Source organism: Citrus clementina, unplaced genomic scaffold (genome assembly GCF_000493195.1).
Source record: "Citrus clementina cultivar Clemenules unplaced genomic scaffold, Citrus_clementina_v1.0 scaffold_7, whole genome shotgun sequence".
Classification (NCBI taxonomy): domain Eukaryota; kingdom Viridiplantae; phylum Streptophyta; class Magnoliopsida; order Sapindales; family Rutaceae; genus Citrus; species Citrus x clementina.
Genome location: NW_006262075.1, coordinates 2,460,266 through 2,477,444, shown reverse-complemented (window position 1 = coordinate 2,477,444; position 17,179 = coordinate 2,460,266). Strand labels below are relative to the sequence as shown.

General features: G+C 35.1%; 4 protein-coding genes and 1 pseudogene across 4 annotated transcripts; all 5 read right to left on the bottom strand.

Annotated features, from left to right (window-relative positions):
* Positions 1 to 194: 194 nt before the first annotated feature.
* LOC112096841 (protein LYK5-like) lies at positions 195 to 2,075 on the bottom strand. Its single transcript, XM_024180925.1, has one exon. The coding sequence runs from the start codon at positions 2,073 to 2,075 to the stop codon at positions 195 to 197; it is 1,881 nt and encodes a 626-aa protein (XP_024036693.1).
* An 860-nt stretch (positions 2,076 to 2,935) lies between these two features.
* LOC18037302 lies at positions 2,936 to 4,899 on the bottom strand (annotated as a pseudogene).
* A 1,334-nt stretch (positions 4,900 to 6,233) lies between these two features.
* LOC18037297 (cold-regulated 413 plasma membrane protein 4) lies at positions 6,234 to 7,696 on the bottom strand. The gene is made up of 4 exons (XM_006425694.2): positions 7,351 to 7,696; positions 6,844 to 6,951; positions 6,693 to 6,763; positions 6,234 to 6,569 (listed from the first exon to the last, which is right to left on the bottom strand). Exons 1-4 carry the CDS (start codon positions 7,449 to 7,451, stop codon positions 6,343 to 6,345), a joined length of 507 nt encoding a protein of 168 aa, XP_006425757.1. The 5' UTR covers positions 7,452 to 7,696; the 3' UTR covers positions 6,234 to 6,342.
* Positions 7,697 to 8,792: 1,096 nt separating this feature from the next.
* Positions 8,793 to 10,691, bottom strand: LOC18037296 (lysM domain receptor-like kinase 4). The gene has a single exon (XM_006425692.1). The coding sequence runs from the start codon at positions 10,689 to 10,691 to the stop codon at positions 8,793 to 8,795; it is 1,899 nt and encodes a 632-aa protein (XP_006425755.1).
* Positions 10,692 to 15,059: 4,368 nt separating this feature from the next.
* Positions 15,060 to 15,782, bottom strand: LOC18037283 (probable calcium-binding protein CML41). Its single transcript, XM_006425691.2, has one exon. The coding sequence runs from the start codon at positions 15,689 to 15,691 to the stop codon at positions 15,077 to 15,079; it is 615 nt and encodes a 204-aa protein (XP_006425754.1). The 5' UTR covers positions 15,692 to 15,782; the 3' UTR covers positions 15,060 to 15,076.
* Between the last annotated feature and the right edge of the window lie 1,397 nt (positions 15,783 to 17,179).

The window sequence follows — 17,179 nt, the reverse complement described above, 5'->3', positions numbered from 1 at the left end:
GGTTTCTCAGATTTGACTCCTGATTGCAATGGGTCTTTTTATGAGTGGAAAAAGCAGTTGATGCAAAATAAGTATATTATTAATAACTTGTCCATCATAAATATATTACATTTATGACTTTTGAAGGTAATTGCTTTTGATTGTTAAAAATAAGCTACAACATGGTAGAATGATTTAAACATCTTTATCATCCTTTAAATGCGCTCCAAAAGCAAGGTTTGTGATCTCTGCACATCCAATTGAATCTTCATCAAGGTTGAAACTACTTCAGCCATGCTCGGTCTGCTTTCTGGTTCTCGCGCAATGCAGGCAAGACATAACATTATCAAATGATGAGCAATTTCTTTCTTGTTTGCTTGCAGATTAGGATCTACCAAGACACTGAGCTTAGCTTCTGCGTTTCCTCCTTCGACCATTGAAAAAACTGCTTCTGCTAGTAATATTTCCTCCCCATCCTGCTTATATGCAGCTTCTTTTCCTGTTATCAGCTCCAGCAGAACAACTCCAAAGGCATATGTATCCATTTCCGGTGTCACCAAGCCATATTCCATATACTCAGGTGCCATGTAACCATTTGTTCCCACAGCAGTTTTTGTAGACGAATATCCACTTTCTTCCCTCACTGCCGAACGTACAAAACTGAAATTTGCAAGTTTAGCCCTTAAATTTTTATCAAGCAGAATATTGCCACTGCTTATGTCCTTATGCACATATCCAGGATCAGTGCAGTTGTGAAGATAGTGAAGTCCATGAGCAACATCCAAGGCAATCCGAAACCTACAATTCCAACTCACAAATTCGGGATACCTTTTCTTATGGAGCCAATCCGATAGGGAACCATTCTCCATAAATTCATAAACAAGGTAAAAGACCCCATCATGCTCGCATGCTCCAAAAAGATTGATCAGATTGAAGTGGTTGATCTTTTTCAGCAAATTCACCTCCTTGGATATACTTCTTCTCATGCATTTTATAGCTACTGTACTTCCATTGATAATCCCGCGAAAAACAGAACCGTCAATCATGTTCTTGGGGCTGAAATTTTCAGTAGCCACTACTAAGTCTTCATATTTGTAGAATTTCAATCCTCGATCCAGATTAGAAACACTAACTAAGAAATCCTCAGGTAGATTCCTTTTCTTTTCCCTCTTTCCATCCTTTCGAGCAGCCTCATCCCTTCTTCTCTTATGATGGAATAACACTATAGACAAAACAAAGCAGATGACTAGCAGAGAAATTCCAATTCCAATTCCAACCCAAAGATAAATTCCTCTGCTTGACGTTTGGTTGTACTTGCGTGTTGGAACAATTGGCGAACTGGGGGGTGGAGGGTAGTGGATTATGGTTTGAGAGCTTAAAGGTTCAGTTGTCAGTGGAATAAGAATTGTTGTGAAGGGAAATAGAAGTGGATCATCTTCAGTGAACCCATTTGCATTAACTATGCTTTCTATGCTTACATTGAATCTCTTACTAATATCAGGAACACTATCACCCCAACTAACCAAATATGTCAAAAGAAATTTGGTTCCATTTACAATTTGATTGCTTGTAGGACAAGCACATCTAAGTGGTACTCGTAATGTCAAACCTTGGTCCAAGCTTGTTTCACTGTAATTATTCTCATGCTTAAGAATATTACAAGTTGACAAACCCTGGTATGTGTTGTTTGCGATGCTGAAATAAGTGTGATATATGGTAGGAATAATGAAAGATGTGTTGGCCTGATAGTACAGACCTGAACAATAACAACTTACAGGAACAATCACCTCTTTGTCTAGAGGCAAGGCTGCTGCTGAATTTGAGATATTGTTGACACGGGCAAGTTCAGTTGGGTCTGATGATGTGAGGTTTGATATGCTGGAGACTGTGTCATAAGGAGGTTGAGATTTGAAGATCAGAAAGCCTTGACATGGTCGGTTATTACCATTGCAGGTGTATAGAAAAGCTGGAGATGGGCCGTTTTCATCATCGTCATTGCAATCCATAACTGAGTTTCCTGAATAATTTTGTTGAGCATGGAGTTTTGGCATTGAAAAGCAGAAAAATAAAATAGAAATCAGCAAAATATGATCCATGGGGAATTTTTTAGTATTTAAGAACTTGTCGGAAGATTAGAAACCTGAAGATTTGCTGATAGTGATGCAAATTTGTAAACCCTGCAAGGTGTAAGGCGTTCCAGTTGCTTACTACTAGAAAGAACAACCGATTGTTGACCAAGTTGGATCACCAGAGTGCATATGAAGAACCGAGTCTACAATAATTAAAAAACAAGTAATTAGTCAATTTAATGGTTTTTATTTTATTTATTTATTTTTTAGGTTTATGACTGATTCACTCGTTCAAGTGTAAAATATTTGTTTAGACCAGTTTTGCAGGTATGAAAAGGACTTTTAGAATTTACAAAAGGGAGGAAGCTTCATACTGATGCGAGCAATAGCGTTGAATTGCAGCAGAAATTAGACGCAGAAGATACTGGGAATTCACCTAATTGTCGCAGAAATATATGTGTCCAACGGAAAAATAAATAAATCATAAGTTGAAGTCTCTCATGCTAAACGATAATAGAACTCCTTAAAGTATGATGAGTACAGTAATTTTGAATCGGTCCCCTCTGCTACACTGCTCATTTTAAAACTATAACGGATTACCCACTTTCTTTTTCTGGTGGAAGCTGGGATTAGCTTTCTTCAACTGCAAGAAAATTGCATCCTGAGAGTCTGTCAAAGTGTCTACATATTCTATACAAGGATTATGATAAGCAACATAAGAGAATTGATAGCAGACTTTTAGTGTCACAATACAGATCAGAGGATTATAATACATGCAAATGGCGTACATACCAAACCAATAAGTGAATCCACAAGACTTCCCTGATTTTATTCACAGAAGCAAACGACTCACTTTACAATCAACTAAAAGGACCCATTATAAAACAGAGAGGCAGGAAGAAAATCGAGATGCAAATTTTAAGCATTTGCCATTTCTAAAGTTCTGAGATGTTTTTTGATAATTCCCATGCCAGTGAAGCGTTCAAGAATCTTGAGATGGACTGAGCTATTTTATCCATGGCTGGGCGACCAGAGGGATCTTTCTTCAGGCAACTCTCGATCAATCTGATTACCAGTATGGCAGTTACTGGAGGATAGTTCCCTTGCATAGAAGGGTCCATTAAGTGCCTCAAACTCTCTTCTCCATCTTCCTTGTGAAGCACAGGATTTAAGACATCAACTAATAGCATATTTTCCTCTGAATATAGTGCCGGGGCCTCTTTCCCTGAAAGCATCTCCAGCATGAGAACTCCAAAGGCATAGACGTCAAGTTTTGTGGAGACCAGACCATTCTCCAAGTACTCAGGTGCCATGTAACCTTTAGTCCCGACAATGTGACTTGTCAAGGCAAATTCTCCTTCTTGCCTTTCTGCTGGCCTTGCTAGAGCAAAGTTTGCTATCTTAGCCCTAAAATCAGTATCAAGAAGAACATTACTGCATTTTATATCTTTGTGAACATGAGGAGGGTTGGTGAAGCTATGCAGATAGTTAAGACCTGTGGCCACATCCAATGCTATCTGTATTCTTTGTGCCCAATCCAAAAACTTTCCTCCTTTGTCATTAATCCAGACATTCAAGGATCCATTGACAGCATATTCATAAACCAGGTACCAATTTCCACCATTAAAACAAATGCCCAAGAGTCGGATTAGACTAGAATGGTTAATCTTGTTTAGCAACTTTATCTGGTCTGACGCATCCCCATGTACTTTCTTAATAGCGACAAAATCACCACCTATTTTTCCACGATAAACAGATCCTTTAATCCAACAGCTGGGATTGAAATCATCTGTTGCAGCTTGCAGTTCTTCAAAAGTGTACACTTTTAGGGATTGGGCTATGTCAGATATGCTCTCCAAGAAGTCCCGAGATTCTTCATCCAACTTTTTGTTTGAGGCTTTTTCACATGCCTCAAAACTGCTCGATACAATTGTTGAATCAAATTCCTTTTTATAACTTATACGGAAGAACATATAGAATATGATCATACCAAAGATCAATGTTAGAGCAATTCCTGCTAGAACCCCAATGACAACATAAATCCATGTTTTCTTCGCGCCTTTATTGGAGGAAGAGTTAGGAGGTGGAGGTGGAGGTGGAGGTGATGATGGCAGTAGGGGTCGTTGCTCCGTTGTTTGAGAACTTGATGGTGGATTTTCTAGGGGAACTAGAAGTGTAGTGAAGGGATAAATGTTGGGTGCTCCCTCAGAAAGACCATTGGCTTCGAGAGTCCTGTCAGTATCCACACCAAATCTTTTGCTAATACCATAAACGGTATTATCCCCTTCAACTAGGTAGCTCAGCAGATAATGGACACCAGAATCGGTCTGGTTCTTTGTGGGACAGGCACATCTAAGAGGAGCAAGGAGTCTTGTACCAACACCAAAATTACTGACATTACCATGCTCATCCTGGAGTGCTTGGCAGGTTGACAGGCCTTGGAAAGTGTTATTAGCAATCAAGAAATAAGTATCCCCATTCTGTACAAAATAAGTTGTGTTTGCCTGGTAATGCTTACCTGAACAAGAGCAATTGACAGGAACTATTACCATTTGGTTCGTTTCAAATGTTGCTGTTTCAGAAACTGAATTTATTTTGGAGAGCTCAGATGGCTCAGAGGCCAAAAGCGTAGAGAAGCAACAGTGTTGAAAGGAGGTTTAGACCTGAAGATGAGGAAAGCTAGACAACTCCTGTTCAGGCCATTACAGGAGTAACCAAGAGCGGAATTCGTAGTATCAAAGCTAGAACAAGCTGTTGTGGCCCGTCCAATATAAGGTTGCTGGGATTGAATCGAAGAGATGAAACTCAGAGTGAACAAAGTAAAAACAGAAATGCAAGGGAGAAAACCCATGTTAAACATGCCAGATTAGATGGACTTTAAGCCAGAATGTTGCTTTAAGAAGGAATGGATTCCTCCAGTTTTCCAAGCATTATATGGGGCTATATTTTGGTATAACTTTAGGAGAAAATTTAATGCTATAACATTCAATGGCTTAGTTTCGAATGTGCAATTTCTGGGAACATGTTGAGATGATTAACATTGCAATATATGGCCAAATGTGAGCCTGGTTGACCATCACCATTATAATGTGACGTGTTCCATTACAGATAGGATTCAACTATTAGGCTCTGCATTTGATTAGGTTCATACCATCTCCAAACATTTAAAAATTGATCTTTCCAGACACGTAACATCTGGAAAATGGTTAATAATGACGTGAGATGCAAATATAATCTTGATCTTCAACGGAAAAAATAAAATAATTAGAGCCGGTAGGGGCTTGGGATGTGTTCTAATACTAATATTAAATAATAAAATATGTTTACTTGAAGTGGTGTGCATTCGAATATGCCCTACAAAGTCTTCCATTGCTGAACAAACCAACTCCATGCCGGGTTGAAAATTTTTCCTAATCACCCATTAATATATATGTGTGTGTAGTCTTTTTTTAATGCGGACGCCTTCATTTTTTTTTAATGCAAAAACGTTTTTAAACCGTGTGGTTTAAGAGAGCTAGTTTTTAATACTAATAAACTGCACGGCTTTATAGTTTATTAGAAAAAAAAAATAAGTCTATTAAACTCCGCATTGAATTGAGGCCAAGGTCCAGAAAAAAGTCTCTCATAATTGTTTATCCAACACAAATAACATATTTACAAACATTATACAGACTTATAAACATTCAAAACAGTTTATGTTAATAAACATAAGTGTTTCATGATATCATTTGCAGCAAGATGGAGTTCAATAACCTTAAAAATTTAACAATTGCAAAAAAAGAAAAGAAAAAAAGTTTCAATATTCGACTAAATACACAAACAAGTTAATGCTCTATGTGTGAACTGAAAGTTAGCTTAAATTTGCAAAGGAACTTTGAATCATACATACAGTTCCATCAAAGAATCAGTGGAGCCTGAGACAGACAATATCAAGGTTCGCCAGTTCTCCCAATGAAAACTTTGTCCAATAAAAGATTCTATCATCTTTGGAATTGCTTTGGTTGTCGAGGAATATTATAATTTGGAAAATGATATTTGAACAAAAGCACGACAAACCAAGGAAAAATATTTTTTTCCTGACTTATTATTTGCATTGCATGTGCCATTAGTAGAAGTGACTTATAATGTGGCTGCCTTAGGGTGTATGCGCAATATTTAGAACACTTCAACTAAAGGTGGGCTGAATTTTGCAAAGAAGCATATGAGGCAATTTAAATTTGCATTTGATAACACAAAGAGAGCTTGAAGGAAGCAATGATGATTTATCCAAATGGAAACTCCATTTCTGAGAGGTTCACGAGCATAGATACAACACAGTAAAGAAGAACAAGAAAGCTACACCAAGACAATAACTAAAGCTATGTAAATTACATTCACAATTCCTAAATCCACCAATACCTCGAATCTCTGTTATAATTACTAAAACCCCAATTATGAGACAATAGACACCAGCAGCAATGCCCTCACGTAGTCCATTAGCCAGCCAGGCTGGTGTTATGACAAATAGGATAAATCGAGCAACTGTGTATATGGGCAAGACATAACATTTATCAAGAAATATTCTAAACATTGCAGCTAATATACCTTATGCCAAGAAAAAAAGAAAGAAAGAAGAATTAGTTATGATCAATAAGAATTTCAAACCTGGAAAGGTTTTAGGATAAAAAAGGTTCGCTCCAACAGCAAGACAGGCAACCCAACAACCAAACTGACCCCTGCATCATTAGGTTGGTTCTTCCAGTAAATAAATCTACAAGCATATAACTGAGGCACAATAGAAAAAGTTGACAAGCACCTTAAGATTTTGAATAGCACGGTTGGGAAACTGGTGAAGAGATACAACACTAGAAGGTTAGTTTGCATATGTGATCTCCGTCCTGTTCTGTTCATAAGTAACAAGAATCTGCAAGAGAAAATAAAAAATGAAAGGAAAAAAAAAAAGTCACTAGTATATGCCAATAAGCCGCGTTAGAACAAGAGACTTGAATTCTTAGTGTATAAACTATTACATGTTTGTCTTCAATTTTAAATTCATATTTAGAATATATAAGAGGTAATAAGAGAATCAAAGGTAGCAGAAGAAAATGACACCGGAGAAACAAGATAAAATATCTCAAAAAAATTTTAATCAAGAGCCAAGATTTCGTGGTGTTCGTTGAATTGAAGTCCATAAAAAATAAAGAACAAACAAAATTTTTATTACCATGAATCCTGGAAGCCGGAGAGCGGAGATATAAAAAGAACATAAAATTAACAAATAAAATAAAATAAAGGTATGAAAATATAAATGAGGGTGACTCACAGGGCTGCAATGGTTCCACCCCACTGCAAGCTGGCTCGAGCTCTACTACTGGAACCCAACTCTGTTAGAGTAACACCTTGGGCTAGATCCATAAATCCCATTAAACTTCTTCCTTAATCACTCAGCCGCATCTCTCTTCTTCACTTTGAGGATTGAGATCCTTTTTTATAACTTCTTTCCGCGTCTGTAAGCGCCCTTTTTTTTTCCACCTAATGCTTTCGCCTCTGATCAATTATCAAATCTCTGAATTTTAATCACTTGTAATCCAGGATTCTCCGAACTGGTTCCTCGCGCAAACAGAGCCTTCCAATTTGCTTTACTTTTTCTTTTACCCAGAAAAGCATATCATTATATATTTGCAGTATATATAATGATATATGTATGTTTCTGTTACAGGAGCGTTTCGTGTGCCCCGCATTGGTATAATATTTATTATTCGTATGATTGTATTTGCATTTGTGTATTTTATATTGAGATGTTTGGTGATGCACTATGCAAAATTAAATACAGGGTTGGAGTATAGTTTCATGTTTGATATAGCTAACGTAGACTGTAATTTTATATTTTCTAATATTTTATATTATTATTTATTATTAAATTGATATATTTTAAATTTATTAGTAAAAAAATTTAACACTAAAGGTTATTTAAGTGACCACAGTCCATCGATGAAAATGGAATGTTCAACAGAGGCGACAAAATTCCCTAATAGCAGTGGTGGTTTCTATTTTATTATTCAATAAATAATTATAAATGAATTAAATCATTCCAATATCAAAATAATAATAAACTAATAGTGTTTTTACTTATGGGATTGGGGAATTAGAATTTAGAATGAGAATAATTGATAGTGTTTATTTGTTAAAATAAAAAGATAAATGAGAATGAAACATATGGGGGCCAATATATTTTTAGGATTAAAGAATGAAAACTTGATTGGGAAGCAAGTTTTCATTCCTTGAACTTGCTATTTTACTCTATCTAAATTTCATATTTTCACTTTTATCCTCAATTAAATTATTATTATTATTATTATTAACAATTTTTTAAATAGTAATAATCATCATGGTTATTGCAATAAATAATAATAAAATTGATAATGGTGTGACAATCACACATTCGAAAAATGCCAATTACGTTTGAGAATTTATAAGGTCACCCACAATTCGGAAGTATAAATAGTGTGCGTTTAAAAGAATTTTGGCCACCAAAAAAAAAAAAAAAGATTATGAGACATGCAAAATGGCCAAATGGTAATGCATGACCAGAATTCTGATGATGTTCCAACTGAAACTGAAAACTATCTCTGATTGATTGTAATGGGGGGCACTCTACTTTTGCTCGCTATTTCCAAATAAAAAAATCAAACTAATTATTACATTGAACTCATCATGCAACAAGCTACAAGAACTCCAACAAAGAAAATCCTATTACAATGACAATTACCAATTGAATGAAGCATTCAAGATATTTGAGAGAGAATGCTCTATTTCATGCATAGTTGGGCGGTCTGTGGGGTCTTTCTTTAAGCAACCATTAATCAATCTGATCACCAATAAGGCAAGTTCCAAAGGATAATTCCCTAGCAGAGTAGGGTCTATAAAGTGCCTTAAACTCTCCTCTCCATCTTCCTTGGTAAGCACAGCATTTAGGACGTCAGATAAATGCATATTGTTTTCCTCTGCATGAAGTGCAGCAGCCTCTTTTCCAGTAAGCATCTCCAGTATGAGAACTCCGAACGCATAGACATCGAGTTTTGTGGAGACTAGACCATTTTCCAAGTACTCAGGAGCCATGTAACCTTTAGTCCCAACAACATGCCTTGTCAAGGCAAACTCGCCTTCTTGCCCTTCTGCTGGCCTTGCCATAGAAAAGTTTGCTATCTTAGCCCTGAGGTCACTGTCAAGAAGTACATTGCTGCTATTTATATCTTTGTGAACATGAGGAGGGTTGGTGAAGCTATGCAGATAATTAAGACCTGTGGCCACATCTAAAGCTATCTGTATTCTCTGTTTCCAATCCAAATACTGTCCTTCATTCTTGTTGCTGAAAACCCAATCACTCAATGTTCCGTTGACCGCATACTCATAAACCAGATACCAGTTTCCCTCGTTGAAACATACCCCGGAAAGGAGGATAAGATTAGAGTGGTTGATCTTGTTTAATAAAGCTATCTCCTTGGAGACATCTCCATTCACTTTTTTAATAGCAGCAAAACCACCATTGATTTTGCCACGATAAACGGATCCTTGAATCCGACAAGTGAAGCTGAAATTATCTGTTGCAGATTGCAGTTCCTTGAAACTATAGACTTTAAGGGATTGAGCTACACCAGATATACTCTCCAAGAAATCCTGAGATTCCTCATCAAATTTCTTGTTCATTGGTTTTTCATTTGCCTGAAAGCTACCAGAAACCACAACTGAATCAGGTTCCTTCTTCTTTGTATAGAAGAATTTACAGAAAATGATGGCGCCAAAGATCAACGTGAGTGTGATTCCTCCAAGAACCCCTGCAACAATATAAATCCACGTTTTGTTCGAGCCATCTTCGGAGGAAGAGTTAGCAGGAGGAGAAGGTGGAGTAACTGGAGTTGAAGAAGGCGGCTCTACTGTTTGAGAACTTGTTGGCGGGTTTTCTAGAGGAATGAGAAGTGTAGTGAAGGGAAAAATGTTTGATCCTGAAAGGCTATTAGCTTGAAGAATCCCACCAGTATCCACACCAAATCTTGAACTAATTCCACTGACAGTGTCACCCTCAGCAACTACATAGCTCAGCAGAAATGGGAAACCCTCATCTGTCTGGTTCTCTGTGGGACAGGCGCATCTAAGAGGAACGGTGACTCCTGCACCTATAATTAAATTGGTGGGACTACCGTTTTGATCCTCTAGTGCTTGGCAGGTTGACAGACCTTGAAAGGTGTTATTTGCAATGAAAAGATAAGTGTCTCCATTCTGAATAGTATAGGTTGTGTTTGATTGGTAATACTGACCTGAACAAGAGCAGTTGACAGGAACTATAACCAACCTGTTTGTTTCAAGTGTTGCAGTCTCAGAAACAGAGTTTATTTGGGAGAGCAGAGATGGTTCAGATCCCAAGAGTGTAGAGATGGAAGCAACGGTGTTGAAAGGAGGTTGAGACCTGAAGGTAAGGTAAGCTCGACAACTCTTGTTGAGGCCATTACAGGAGTATCCAAGAGCAGAATTTGAATTGGAAGTAGTATCTGCATTGTTACAATCTGTTGTGGCAAGTCCAACATATGGCTGTTGGGCATGAATCGGAGAAGAGAAGCACAGAATGAACAAAGTGATCAAAACATAAGCGAAAGAAAGAAAAGCCATGATGAAATTAGAAGAAAGATCAAACGGGGGTACGCCAAAACGTTGCTTAAAAGGAAATATCCAGGGTATCATTTAGCGGCCAGTCATGGTCATGGAATTCTATTTCAAAGAAGAATCATTCTTACAGAGTAGGATGACGGGGAGTTGGGGACAGCACCGTTGACCCTCTCCCATCATGATATAACATGTTTGAACGAGCACATAAATCTATGTGTTATCTATGTGTTTGATTAAGTCCGTATTCAGAAAATGATTTTTTTATTTTTCTCTTTATATATAGTTATGAAAGAATATTCCGAAAATAAACGAAATTGAGAAATCGGACGTGCAGATACAGCCTTAACATTCAACTGATAAATAAATAATTAGACACGGAATTTGAAATGCATGTAAAAAAAAAAAAAAAAAACAGTACAGCAAGTGCTTCTACACTGGTGAATTGTATCTACATATATAAATTGGATATTGATGACAATAAGACAATTTCCAACCCAAATAGGTAAATTGCCCAGATATATCTTTCATAATTGGTACCGCTGCTATTGCTGTCTACCTCTACCATATAGGTGGAAAATGTCCTCAAAACTCAACTGCAGCCAAAAAGTTTGACTTTGGACCATGATGCATGCAGTGAAGTTCCGTAGTTACGTTGAAACAGATTCCCAAATATCATATTATTCGAGAAATTAGTCGAGTCATATTATAGTATTATACAAAGCTAAATATAAATTTACACCCGAAGCTATTATTAAAAACTCTTCAAATGAGATTTTACTAATTATTTAAAAATTATATTAATAAAAAGAGTTCTTAAAAAACTCTCTAAATAAGATTTTTAAAATGAGATAGTGCTTCTCTCTCTTCAATATTTAGGGCCAGTTTGAGATTGCAGAGGTTGATGAAATAAGCTGGTTGTACTGTACAGATGAAATAAGCTGCTGATTAAAAAAGTAGCTTGGTGTTTGGTAACCTATGCTATGACGGCTGCTGTGAGTTTGAAAAGTAAAGTACATGCATTTGGTAAATCTTATTACGAAAGTGTTGTTGTATTATATAATGACCAAAATGGATATACGTTTTAATTTTTTTAATTTTATGTTTAATAAATTGTTTACACATTTTTTTCTTAAATATGTAAAATTAATTAAAAAACTCAATTAAGAAAAATATGAAAAACTTTATAATCTATTACATAAAATATGATAAAAATTTATACTTTTACATAATCTAAATAAAATAAAAAGTAACATGTATTACATTCACAATAATTTTTTTGCAATAAAATTGTGGCAGTTATATAATATCTAATGATTGATATATTATGGTTTATGGATAAGTACGATATAATTGTCTTTTTATCAAAATATTAAGGTTACAATAAGTATTTTAAAAAGGCATAGTATCTTATTGAATAAGTTGATTACGAAAAGTAACCCTCTACCTGTTTTTAAAAGCTGCTGACGAAATGGAGAAAATTATGAAATAAGCTGCTTTTACAAAATTTACAAAACACTATTTTTATCAAAAATTATAAAATAAGCAGCTTATTGAGTTTCAACTTCAATCCCAAACGGGGCCAGAGTCTTTTAAAGCATGCAAAGGAAATTCCTTTTTCATTAGATAGTTATATTAAATAGATATAGATTTTGTGAACAAATTAAAGCACACAAAAAGGACCAATATAGCTGGCTATACCAATACAATACTAGTGCAATACAAAGTCCAAATTACATAAAGTCGTTTCTCTAACCTACCCCTTGGTGACGTGGCGTCGGAACAACCGTTCCAGTATTGTTTTGACTTTACATCCTCAGGACTCTCCCTCCCAGTTCTGAATTCTGTTCTACGCCGACATTTGGACACCTTCCTGCAAATCCTGGTCCTACGAAAAAGAAAATTGCTGAAATGGTCTCAGACAGGCAGTTGTAATTGAACTTGCATGGCCGAAGGCCCGGAAATCCCTGAGGATCCATGTCATCTCTCGACTCTCCTATTAACCGCTCTTCATTTTTTTTTATACATATACAATTCTATTTATTTGAATATGTTCCTATTGATGGATTAAAGTATGATTCTTTTACTGAGAAATACTATATCATTTATTTTCTTTTATTTAATGTAAACATGATGCATTAAAAAAAAAAATTGTCCCCTAAAGTTCAAAGAATACAGTCAACGTAATTATTGTAGTTGCATTGCTTATTGTCGTTGTTTCTTCACAAATATCCTTCTCATTTTTCATGGGAAGAAATGAGAGGAGAGGTAAGACGTTTAAAGAAAAGGAAAGAGAAATTAAGGATGAATTTCAATATACATTGTTTGGTTTGACAATGAATATCTCCTCTTTTTTTTTTTTTGGGTTTTTTTCTCTTCTCCTCTTCTCTTATTTCATTTGATTAGCCTTTTAGTAATACTCTTAGAGAAGTAACTAGGAGACGTGCTCAAAATACATTATGTTTGACCTTTAAAGAGGTAATGGGGTAAAATTGGAAGTGGTATGGCTATAATTATCATAAACATATGGGATGATTTTAGGTGAGGTTATTTGAACCTGGCAATTTTTTCTCTGCACCTTCTTTTCAATTAAGAATTTTATTATGTAAATAATTTTTAGAAAATTACTTAATTAACCATTTATTTTGTTTCTCTTTTTAATTTTACAAATTTTCATAAATTCATTAAGATGTATTCTTTTACCTGCAAATAATTATCACTAGTCAAGAGGAACAAAACCTACCATTTGAAAAAAACATCAACAAAATTTTAACTGTTATAAAAGTTAATGAATATTAAGAAATTAATTTTTACCAAATGCAAGAGCTAATGAATATAAGAAAAAAAAGTTATTATATATAGAAAGCATGAAATATAGTTCATGGCATGCAAAAAAAAAAAAGAATTAAAAAAAAGAGTGAATTTGAGTGTTTATTTTGTAGAACATGAGAGTTGAGAGAGAATATTCAGTTATAAGGTAATAAGAGAAAGTGATTAGTGAAGGGTCATTTTAAGATTTTCAAATTTTAAATTTTTTATAATGAATTTATTTTTTAAAAATAAGTTTAGAGAGCACTTTGATGGGTTCTAATAACTCCACTTCATGATATTTAAGTCAAATAAGAATATAAGATATTGGATACGAAAAAAAAAGAATAAAACTAATAAAAGTATAGAAAATACAATGGACACGTGCTGAATGCGCAATAAAACAGTGAGTCGGTCGCTCACCGTAGCAAATAGTTTCCCAACTATCAACTTATTCATCTGTCTGTTTTTTTTTTTTAATGAATATTTTTAAATAAAATTTCTCTTTTGCTTTTCTAAGGTTTTAAAAAGAACAAAAAAGCCTCTAAAGGTTAAAAATTTGTGTATCACAAAATTCTAATCCTTACCTGTGCAGCATCTAACCTTTAGTCGTTACCTGTCCGACAATCCAGCTGGAGTCCGATGGGCAACCGAAAAAGCTTCTAAAAAAGTCACTCGCCCCGGGCAAATGTCTTGCTTAAAGCTAATAATGTTGTTTCTTTCGATAAGTTTTCCTAATAAATATTAATATACAGATACCCGCCAAACTTGCTTCTGCGTTAATTAAGGATTTTTTCTACAGATGGCATGACATGAATATATACATGCTCTTTTAGTTCAACGATGGCACAACTTTACGATATTTTATACCTTACCTTATCTCTTAAAAAGAAAAAAGAATTAACCAAAGTTGGTTGGTATGAGTGGTTCGGCACTCTCACTCTTTAAAAGAGGTTAAGAGTTCAAGCTTCGCTCTTGTATAGAATCACTTCTTTGACCAGCATTTTATCCTTTATGGGTCAACCCGGTGCGAACGGAAATTAATTTGGGTTGTGATAAGGACTTAAAAGTGTCTCTTACAGTTGAGGCCTACTTGGAGCCACCTCGTGGTTCAGACAACAAAAAGAAAAAGAATGAAAAATTTAGTAGAATTATACCATATCATATTTCAATTCAATTATTTTCAAATATCCTTTTTATGACTCAAAGGGAAAGAATATATTTATGTTTAGTTTATTAAACAATAAATATATATAATTTTTTCTAACGAAGATATCTTTATTTTAATAAAATGGAGATATCATTCACAAATAAAAATAATAATTTTTAATAAATTAAAATCAAAAATTTTTTATATTTTTTTTAAAAAAAGTGAGTCTATCATCATCATAAGAAAAGAAATACATATAAATTTATTTATACAAATAAATTATATAAAATCTATTAAGGAAACTATTTAGAGAGATATGATAATTTTATTTTTATTTTTTGTCTTAACCACGAGAGAGATGGTTATAATAATAAATTAATTTACACAACAACTTAATTCGAAAGTGGGCACGTAGGTAGCAAATAAATAGTAATTAAGCCATCATTTGGGAAAACTCATGATAATCAAGAACTCCGTTGCCATCAGTATCAAAGACTTGAATCATGGCAACGCACTCGTCATAAGATTTAGAATCTCCAAGGCGATTCAACATCCTTTGCAAACCTTTTGGAGTTATGCACCCTTTCTTCTCCAATTCAAACATCTCAAAGGCCTTCTTCAGATCCTCGTCATCGCCATCGCCTCGATCGTCTTTGAGCAGCATCCTCGTGAAATCTTGAAAATCCAATAAACTGTCACCATCGGTGTCAAAATCATCAATCGCTGCTCGAGCCTCTTCGTATGACATGTACTCACCAATGGAACCAAAGTAAGCCCTAAGTTCGAGAGCCGAAATTTTCCCGTCTCCATCACCATCAAAATGACGAAAGACTTGCTTCAACTCATCTTCTTTTGTGATCTTTTTGGGTTCGCATGCAGACAAGGAGGAGTTTGGAGAGCTTAATGTTGTTGTTGTTGTTGACGATGAAGAACTAGACTTTGACTTTGATCGACGACGGTGAAGGCTTAACCCATGACCCTTGTTAGAAAAGAACCACTTAGAATTAGATGGCTTAGAACCTGCAACCTTGTTATCATCGGTTGCCATATGTTTTCCTTGTTAATGGATATGTCAATATATAACACTCTTAACAATTAATATAGATTCACGTAACAGCTGCTTTTATAGTGATATATGTATACCGAAGAAATGTTTTAATTTAGGATCTCAAGTTTATTAAAATTTGAAAAAAATTCTCAACTTTGATAAAGTTTAAAAGATTTACCAATATAATTGGACCAGATCAATACTCTATATTTATATGTATGAACTGGCATCACAGTGAATCTTTATTGCTGCTTTGAAAGATTAACCAATATAGTTGGCATGAAGTTGCTTGGAAGATTGATACTGAAAAGAGTGAATAATAACTTAAAGACTTTTAGTGGCGAGGAAATTGCATGGCAGCTTCGTAAAGGGTCCCGACGTTGATTGACCACTGTCCATTTTAATAATGCATATGCGTGTGTCTCAATCTCACGCACGCATACAGGGTGTGAAAATCACGAGCCTAACCATTGAGTTAATTGATTAGGAAAATAAAAAAGCTGCATCCGTTGTATCTTTTTAGGTTCACTTTGCTCTCAAAGACAAAGTGACAGATTGTTCTTCCAAGTAAATGGCTGTATGCCAGTTAGATTACAAAGTTGAAAAAATTAAACATTTTTAATTGACTAATTGATTTTTAGTTGTCTATAATTGACAATTGCCTAAATTATAATGTGTTTGTCCAGACGTTGCCTTCTCTAGGCATATGTACCCTGTAGCTAGGTTTGGTTATTAGTACTGCTCTTTAATGGGAATTGGAATTGAAATGGATGATGCCTAACGCGCAATGTGCTTGCAAGTGGTTCAACGTACGTATAATTGATGTTTCCATTTTCAATAAGTTCCTGTCTTCACTGCGTATGTATGCGTGTGTTTCACGCCGTGTCGGGTTTCTTTCTCCAACATACCCCAAATTTTTGGCCGAGAGCTTTAAACCTTTGTCTAAGATTTTGACACAAATTCATAAACAATATTAACAGATGCCCTTCGTCAGAGGACCGATTACGGGCGTTATATACGGAGAATTTGGCAAGGTTGTAGAAAGGCAATATGTTAAGAGCGCATAATCTGCGGGCAAAATTTTAGAAACTGGAATGAATTTTAGCAGCTTAAGGCTTAAGCCTTGTGAATTAATGGGAACAGTTTCATTCATATATCGCACGAAACGGGAACGAGCAAGAGGGTCAAATCCAGACATCAAGTGGAATCTACTTCTCTAAGTAATCAATTAATCCTGATTCCTGCCAAGGAATTATATTCACGAGGATTGGCAAGCCGGATATGGATGACTATGAATATTATTTATATATGCGATAAATTCTTAATTATTCATAATAAATAGGTCATATTCATATCCAGTTTTAGATGCATATTCTTCTAAAAAAACAATTGGTGCTCAGAGAATAAATATTAAATTATTTAACTTCATTCATCTCTCGGTAGTCCCAAGAGTGGTTTTTAACCCCCCATAGACCCAATCCTATGCAA

Coding starts and splice junctions, on each gene's coding strand:
- LOC112096841 (XM_024180925.1), bottom strand. CDS start 2,075: ATGGATCATATTTTGCTGATTTCTATTTTATTTTTCTGCTTTTCAATG.
- LOC18037297 (XM_006425694.2), bottom strand. CDS start 7,451: ATGGGATTTATGGATCTAGCCCAAGGTGTTACTCTAACAGAGTTGGGT. Junction 6,952..7,350: donor GGTGGAACCATTGCAGCCCT/GTGAGTCACCCT, acceptor TTTCTCTTGCAG/ATTCTTGTTACTTATGAACA. Junction 6,764..6,843: donor GTGCTATTCAAAATCTTAAG/GTGCTTGTCAAC, acceptor CTAATGATGCAG/GGGTCAGTTTGGTTGTTGGG.
- LOC18037283 (XM_006425691.2), bottom strand. CDS start 15,691: ATGGCAACCGATGATAACAAGGTTGCAGGTTCTAAGCCATCTAATTCT.
- LOC18037296 (XM_006425692.1), bottom strand. CDS start 10,691: ATGGCTTTTCTTTCTTTCGCTTATGTTTTGATCACTTTGTTCATTCTG.